This window comes from Cryptotermes secundus, unplaced genomic scaffold, assembly GCF_002891405.2.
Source record: "Cryptotermes secundus unplaced genomic scaffold, Csec_1.0 scaffold846, whole genome shotgun sequence".
NCBI classification, from domain to species: domain Eukaryota; kingdom Metazoa; phylum Arthropoda; class Insecta; order Blattodea; family Kalotermitidae; genus Cryptotermes; species Cryptotermes secundus.
In genome coordinates, this window is record NW_019739228.1 from 438,138 (window position 1) to 447,033 (window position 8,896).

The 8,896-nt window shown below is 40.1% G+C and overlaps 1 protein-coding gene across 3 annotated transcripts in view; it reads left to right on the forward strand.

The window, feature by feature from the left end:
* LOC111871788 (UDP-N-acetylglucosamine--peptide N-acetylglucosaminyltransferase 110 kDa subunit) overlaps window positions 1-8,896 on the forward strand; it is a 163,298-nt gene that overhangs the window by 146,844 nt on the left and 7,558 nt on the right. For all 3 annotated transcript variants that reach the window (XM_023865120.2, XM_023865121.2, XM_023865123.2), the window contains 6 exons: window positions 493-774; window positions 1,833-2,075; window positions 3,719-4,039; window positions 5,902-6,087; window positions 6,790-7,017; window positions 8,065-8,317. In XM_023865120.2, the coding sequence (XP_023720888.1) occupies window positions 493-774; window positions 1,833-2,075; window positions 3,719-4,039; window positions 5,902-6,087; window positions 6,790-7,017; window positions 8,065-8,317 (1,513 nt within the window). The remainder of the gene's footprint in view (window positions 1-492; window positions 775-1,832; window positions 2,076-3,718; window positions 4,040-5,901; window positions 6,088-6,789; window positions 7,018-8,064; window positions 8,318-8,896) is intronic.

Here is an 8,896-nt window from a genome sequence, read left to right on the forward strand (position 1 = left end):
GAATTTTGACAGAAGATTTGGGAATGAAAAGGGTGGCTGCGAAATTCGTGCCACGACTGCTGACTGCTGAAAAAAAACAAGGTCGCGTGGAAGCATGCTGTGCTTTGAAAGAAGAGTCCCGAAATGATCAAGACTTTTATTCAGCGTTTTGCTGATGTTGCTGAGGTGAAGGAAAAAAACGACGGAGGCGCTGTCAAGCATCTCAAAAGATAAATTTAGACAATGTTTTGAAAAATGGAATAAAAGACTAAACAAGTGTATTAGTGTAAGTGGAGAGTACTTTGAAGGGGATTGAAGGTTTGTGCTTAAAATTTGAATAAATAAGTTTAAAAAAAAATAAGTTCGGTTTCTTTTGGGTACCCCATCGTAAGTGATTTGATTTATAATTTAATTTAAATTTTCTATAGTTACAAATTGAAATATTTTTATGTGTCTGAAGTGTCCCGTTTCTGGTTGAGATGGTATAAGTGGGATGTATGACATATTTTCTAGGACTCTGGCAACATCCCAGAAGCAATCCAGTCGTACCGCACAGCACTCAAGCTCAAGCCAGATTTCCCAGATGCATACTGCAACTTGGCCCACTGCCTCCAAATTGTATGTGACTGGACAGATTATGAGGCACGCATGAAGAAACTAGTCAGCATTGTAGCTGAGCAGCTAGACAAAAATCGGTTGCCTTCAGTGCACCCACATCATTCCATGTTGTACCCACTCTCCCATGAATTCAGAAAAGCCATTGCTGCCAGACATGCTAATCTATGTCTGGAGAAGGTAAATATAAAGTATACCCTTCTTGTAGCCACAATAGGGCAAAAGAAAATGCATTTTTAGTATTAAATGTACATGGTGGAAGGGGTATTTCCATTTTTCAATCATAAACATAGCAAGGGACTGCATATTAACATTTCTGGATTGTCTTTGGTAGAATGGAAATCCTGACTTGACTCTCCTGTAACCAAATCTCTTTTACATTATTTTATGTTGTTAACACATTGTGAAACAATGACAGAAAAATACTTTCTGATATTTACCAAGATTCTGGTAATTTTCAGAATTGTTGTTATCTGTGTTTTAACAGAGTTGTTGGTGTTGCTGTAGGGTCCTAAATTTCCAGTATTTCCTTCTTAGATGGTATATAAGAGCAGAAATAACCATATTAAAGTTAGTTATGCCAGACTGGCAACTGGCAGATTTGGTGTCGTCAAAACAAATTAGGAATTGTTTGCAGGAAGTGATAACAGGATAAGAATTTTCTAGCTAGCAAAAGACTTGTCTGTTTATAAACCAAGAAAAGACAAGAGTGTAAGTAGTGTAAATGAGAATAGTACAAATATTTTCTGGACATTGCCCTGCAGACATTCTTCAAGTCATTGATTAGTCATCATAATTAAAAGGAAAGTGGCCAGCTCTCAAATTCAAGAACTAGAGCCATTAAATTAACACTTCATCCATGTAACATTTATTGAAACATCAGGAAATAGTTAACTCTGCAGCATATGTCACTGGGAGACAGAAAGATAACACTATTGTTTTCAAGTACTAAGGCTAGAAACAATGATTTCCACAGAAGTGTTTAGTTCCAGGGTGAATTAAAAATTCATTCAAGGTGTCATTGTTTCAGTCCCTTCTTGCTTTATTTCCTTCAAAGAAAGTCCACAGAAGAGCATAAGACTGCCATCTGTTGATGACATGAAGAAATATTAGTACAGCCTGAATGCAAATTGCAGAAGGTCTTGGAGTCATGGTTTGGCTGTCTGGACAGAACAGCTGATCACCTCTCAGAGACAATGTGTTAAATTGTATTATGTAGCAGTTTGCTCTGTTAACAGATACATGTGCTGCACAAACCTCCATACAAGTATCCGAAAGAACTGGCTGGTAGCCGCCTTCGCATAGGTTATGTATCTTCAGACTTTGGGAACCATCCAACATCACACCTAATGCAGTCAATCCCAGGTCTGCACGACAAAGCCAAAATTGAAGTTTTCTGCTATGCATTAAGTCCAGATGATGGGACCACATTCCGAGCCAAGATTGCTAGGGAGGCTGAACATTTTGTGGATCTATCCCAGGTAAAAGTGCTGCCTTAAATATAATTTAAACTCCTTAATGGTTGAGGTCTTCCTACCCACCCTTTACTTTCTTTCCCTCTAAAGTACTTTGAACTATAGGATACGGGTGTGCATGATCACCAGTGGATTTGAGTAGTATGATTCAGTGTAGCTTTCTCACATGAGGTTCAGACAGTTTCATATGCAAAGATATGCCTGTATTACTAGTCCTGACCTTGAACTTGAGTGGAATTGCACAGTGTTTCATTGAATTTTGCAAAATCAGATAAATTTCCTTTGTCACAGCTCAAAAAACAAAGTATAAATTTGAGGAAACAAATTAAATTAAAATTTAACGGTGTTCTTATGAGCATCCAACAAGCAGCAGTCGCTCAGTCAGTATAGTTCGCTTGCAGACTAAAGCCATGGAGTTTGTTTTGTTTGTTCCTATGAGCATTTGACCATGACGAGACAAAAGTGTGTAAAATTGGGAGAAACATAAAATTCAAGATCTCATATTTGAAGTTTCACTGTAGTTACAAGTAATATGTTTTTGGACATTATCCATCGTCTTGTCTATTTTTTAAAGAAAACGTCCTGTTTCTTTTTAAAACAATGTTGCAGAGACTGGATTCTGTCCCCATCCTCAAGTAAAACCTACTCATTTGGGTCCAATAGATAGAGCTAGCCCCTATCTCCGGTCCGGAGATGGATAATGTCTAAAAACATATTACTTGTAGCAATTTACCATCGTCACAGATGTTTAGATCTTATTCACTGTAGTTGTTTGAAACTGACCAAATGCATATTTTGGATGAAACATGAGTGCTTTGAATTCATTTTCTGTAGAAACAGTGCATACATGATAGATATTTTTTTTTAATTCGCTTATTGGGGGGGTGGAGTCCAACTGGGTCCACTTGGCACAGTGGCCACTGATGGGCCTATTGTACCTGCCCCGGGTGATTATGATGATGGAGAATTTGGTGGAATGAATATTGGCAGGGGAACTGAAGTACTCGGAGAAAACCTGCCCCAGCGCCACTTTGTCCACCACAAATCCCACTTGACCAGACCCGGAATCAAACGCGGGCCACCGTGGTGGGAAGCCAGCGACTAACCACTTGAGATATGGCGCAGCCATACATGATAATAGTGTGGCATGTCTGCTGAAAGCCAGAATAGTTTTATCAGCAGAGACAGCCACTGCAAAGCCGCGCTTACATGCAGCAGAGGAATACGTCATATCCGCATCTGCAGTGGCGTCACACAACAGTAGGAGAGCTGTGGAAGGCAATATTGCTACATGGTCCAGCACCAGGTGGACAGTGCCACTACAATGGAACACGTGATACCACGTAACCCATATCAACAGAGGGAACAGTGTTTTCTGTTGGATTCATGCAGAGGCTATATCTGGAGAATCGAAACACAAACCAGTCAGTCTGAGTTGGATCCTAGAGAGAGTCTGCAGGCAGACAGACCCGTCCAAGTCTGAGGCTGTTGCGAAACATTTGCTCCTTAACTTTCCACTTGTGAATAGTTGAGAATATTTCTGTAGCACTAATGAAACATGCTTCCATAGATGTTCAGAATCTAAGGAAATTATCCCAGAGCAATCACTGGATATGAAATTTATAATAGATGTTGATACTGTGTTGTAGATTCCATGCAATGGCAAAGCAGCTGATCGCATCAATGCTGATGGAATTCATGTTCTTGTGAACATGAATGGCTATACAAAGGGTGCCAGAAATGAGATTTTTGCTCTAAGACCAGCGCCAGTACAAGTCATGTGGTTGGGTTATCCTGGTACAAGTGGTGCCAGCTTCATGGACTACCTCATTACTGATGTGGTGACATCCCCCCTGGAGTTAGCAAGCCAGTATAGTGAGAAGCTTGCATACATGCCGTATACATATTTTATTGGTGACCATCGACAGATGTTTCCACATCTTAAGGAGAGGGTCATTCTTACTGACAAGGTCAGAAATTTTATCTTTCTTACTAGGGCTTTCAATGCTTATAATTGATGTGACATAAATTCTAAGGTTGATACAGCATTCTAAAATTAGTTGTGAACTCATCAGCATTTTTGGAGAGCACAAATTGATTTGATGTGCAAGCTCAGGATTCTGATACATTGATTCTTAAGTTATTTAATGACACTGTTTCAACTACATAAGTTATGTAGTACCGAGATTAAGTAAGGATTTAAAAGGAAATGATTATGGCCTGTTTCTAGATAGTATACCAACTGTTCACTTGATAAGACAGGAAAAAACCACTAATAATTTGTCAGGTTCATGAACCTGCCATGATTCAAACCACGTAACTTCAAGATACACTTGTAAGTCTGAGTGTTATCACTATCCAAGTTGCTTGGCCACGTGAATTGGAATAACACAGTAATGTACCCACTATCACAGTCATGCTAAAAGCTGCTAGTCCAGCACCAGGCCTTTGCTCATGTCTGAGGTCTTGTAACATGTTTTTTGTGGTTTCCCTCACTTTCTCTACGCAAATGCCTGATTAAGACCTTAAAATAGGGCATAGTCACATCCTTTGAAATCATAGCAACAGATGAGCCTCTCCATCTACGTGTGTTTCAGAAGTCCTCCTCCTCCTCCTCAGATTGCCTTCCTTTCTCCCTTCTGAATGACAAATTTCCCAATGTGTTCCCATCTTGTTCTCAGTTTCCATTTACTTTCAGGTTCAACCGTGTCTTTGAGATTCAGTCTTCATTTATTCTTAAATATGCCCATACCATCTGACACTGTTATCTGTTAGTTTATCTTCCATGATATTTATTTCTTAATTCTCTGAAATTTTTTAATTTCCTGCTTTTTCTTTTATTCCTTACAGATCTCATATCATCTGTTCATATGCTAATATCTATTATTGTGTAATAATTGTCCACATCCACAGTTCTGCTTTGTACATAAATATGCACCTGTAGGGATGTTAAATGAACATGTTTTTCCTGTCTCTGGCATTTCCCATTTCCGGAGTACATTTCTACTTGATAAAATTTATTTTTTTATTCTTTCTCATGTTCCTGTACTTATTCATTTGTCACAGTTGTACTGCATTAGTGTTTAAAGCTCTCCACTTTGTCTGCTTCACCTATATCCTCCCAAAGGATAGATTGTTTGTTCAAAGCAGTTTGAGGTTTGTAATTGGCTTGTTAGGCCTATTCACTGGAGCCCTGTTGGCCATTCAGTTTCAGAGTGTTTTTCAGACCACCTCGGTTACCTTGAAGGTGCTACAGACCGGGTCCCTGCTTGTCTTTGCCCCAACAAGCTTTTACCTGTTTCCTGTTATCCCACCTCCTAGTGTCTTCAGCTACTAACCATTGGCAGAGCATTCCTATTAACTGTGTTGCCCTGGCCAAAACTTGATGAGTAAAGCAAGAACTGTTACATTCATGGTTCACTGATACTCCACATACTGGCAGTAGAAGCATCTGTGACCTCCGGTCAGCCCATCGTACATGTTGTTAGCCATCTGTGAGCACAGATGCAGTTAGAGACACATTATAGGGAAAGGTGCAGTGAATGACATTCCAGAACCATCACACTAGCCAGATGAGGAATGTTAATATAATAGAGTTGCTTTTGCACTCACAGAACGTAGACTTGCCACTGCTGGTAATCATTCTTAATTATTTCCCAGCTCATTCAACACATTGTACCTTCTGCAGTTGAGAGGGCACTAGTAAATAATCTAAGAATCATTTATTCTTCATATCAGCAGAGACACACACCCAGTGATGAATAGTCTTAATCTGCACAATATGAAATGGTCTTCAACAGCTTTGTAAGATGTCTTGTTTCTGTTTTTGTAGTCTGGTGCCAAGAAGGAAGTTCCTGACAATGTGGCTGTGATCAATGCAACTGACCTGTCACCCATCATGGAGCACACCCAAGTGAAGGAGATTAGGGAGTTGCTTGCTCCAGACAACAAGCTCAGTTCCCGACCTGTTGAGATTTCTCTGAAAGTAGCAGAACTTCCCACCACCACACCCATAGAGGTAAAGGCATGGAATGGAAAGTCAGCCAACACAGTGAAACTGCCATTCAAGATTTATTTGCTTGATCTTTAGCTCATGCATAAGATTTTCGTTTAACTGCCCAAGATTCGCACTTATATTGACTGGATGTGAGTCTCACACTCTTCACTATTAAAAACCTAATGCTATAGAAAATATTTTACCAGATACCTTCAGGTCTGCTTTTCTTAGACTGTATATGCATCTTTTTTCAGACTTATACTTATATTTTGTAGAGTGAAGTCTCAGTTATCTGCAGTAAAGGAGGGAAGAAATGGCATGAATAATACTGAGCTGTTCCTTGGCAACGGTAGGAGGGACCCACATACAGACATACACACTCTTGGGAGGGATTTATGAAGTATGCTGCTGAGATGGGCTCACATGGCATGATAAAAATACCAAGTTTGATAACAGTGGGTTCACACGTTCAGAAGTTAATAAAGGGAATTTGCAAACAGGCCCATTTTCATTTTATCAAACTAAGGAACAGAGGCTAACAACAACAGATGATCCAGCTGTCAGTGCTGAAGCCAGCCCTGAATATTATATGTTACCTTGAAGTAATCTTTTAAACTTATGTTTTCCAAGCTGCTCTCGCCGTGCCCTAGAACTTAATTGCACATACATAAGTTACACATCATACACATCAAGTATATATAAGCAGTGTTTTTATTTTTGCAGACAATGATTGCATCTGGACAGATCCAAACCTCAGTGAATGGTGTGGTCCTTCAGAATGGACTAGCAACAAATCAAACAAATAACAAAGCTGCAACAGGTGAAGAGGTCCCACAAAGCATTGTCATCACAACTCGCCAGCAGTATGGCCTACCTGATGAAGCTGTCGTGTACTGTAACTTCAATCAGCTGTACAAGATAGATCCCCTCACACTGCAGATGTGGGTCCATGTAAGTGCACTGCTTTCCGCACATGGCGTCATCTGTTGTACATATCCTTCCAGAATAGAGAGATTCATGTCAATACTTGTAATTTTACCTGTTGTTTTGTATGGATTAAAAATTCCCAAGAAAATGGTGAAAATATTGAGACCTAGTTAGTTAGTTAGTTAGTTAGTTAGTTATTGGAGAGGGTGGGTTTCCCCATGCACGTAGACCAGTATTGGTCCATTGTGCTTCCCTCTGTGATATTCTACCAGTCTATATACCCTACCGATATTGGTGCGTACCATCAGTCCCGACCGAGCCAGAGAGTTTGGCCTCACTGGCTTGGCGGTATCTATAATGCTTCCCCCATCTGTCAGAGGCCTTAGAGACTACTGTTGGGCGGGAAACGTCCTTGAATTTGGCTCAGTGACCTCCTTAGGAGATATGAGGTTCTTTTACATGCCGTGAAGCTACGACACGGGACACACGGCTTAAAGTCCCTCCCGGAGGACTTGTTCCCTGAATTTTTCCGCCCTTAAAAATTCCACGACCTCCGCCGGGTTTGAACCCGCGTACTACGAGTCATGAGGTGGGAACGTTACCTCTAGACTACGGAGGCCGCTATATATTTAGACCTAAGAAAGAGGGTAGATAAAATGAAGACTGAGAAGTAAATACATTGTACTCTTTGCCTGATATTGTTAGGGTGATAAAATCAGTGAGTTAGGTAGAACACGTAACATGCATAGAATATATGAAAAGTGTGTAAGCTGAAGGAAAGAGTCTTATAGAAAACCTGAGTGTAGATGAGAAGATAATATTTAAATGAATATTAAAGATACAGGGCATTAAGGTAGGGACTAGATTTAACTGGTTTAGGATAGGGTCCAGTGGCAGGCTTTTGTAAACTTAGTGTTGAACCTTTGGATTCCATACATGCAAGGAATTCGTTAATTGACATTTTTGACATCAGAATGTTAGGAACATTGACACCCAGACAATGCGGCTGATTTGTACTGGAAAAGAAAACTATAAAACTAGCAGATCTTCACAAAATGCTTTTGTTGGCAGATACTGAAACATGTTCCAAACTCTGTGCTGTGGCTGCTACGCTTCCCAGCAGTTGGAGAGCACAACCTGCAGGCAGCAGCCCAGCAGCTTGGCCTGCCACCAGGAAGGATCCTGTTCAGCAATGTGGCAGCTAAAGAGGAACATGTGAGGCGAGGACAGTTGGCTGATGTTTGTCTGGACACACCGCTGTGTAACGGACACACCACAAGCATGGATGTTCTGTGGACAGGCACTCCTGTAGTTACTCTTCCAGGTAGGTGCACTTCCAGGGTGTATTTAAGTTTGACTCAGCCTTTTATTTCTTTGTAGCAAAATTCATAAATATTATTTAAGTAGACCAAAACCTGCAGGGTGTTTAGTTGATATGTGAATGTGCCGCTTGCAGCAACATGGTGGTAGTCTGCCATCCAACTGTACAGAGAACAGCGCAGGGCAGTGGTTCTCAAACTTTTTACCTCTGAGCCCCCCCCCTGAGAAGAGAAAATACTCTCAGGCCCCCAGCCTGCTTTTATATATATATATATATATATAATCAAAATATAAGTCATGGTATGTTTGACGTTTCATTCAGTTTATTTTGTGTTTTTCTACATACTATTTAGCAGTTTTCTTACTCAAAATTAANGATCTTCAATGCTTTTTGGCTCAAAGTTGGGAATTCCGTGCCAATATATATGCAGAACTCCAACAGACAATTCCTTAAATTTACTTTTTAATGAAGTATCACTAGTGAGATCGATGAGTTGTTCTTGCTCATTTACATTCAGAGATGATGGCCCAGGAGCATTTTCGAATGGATTTTTAATCCAATTAAATTGATCAAAATCATTGC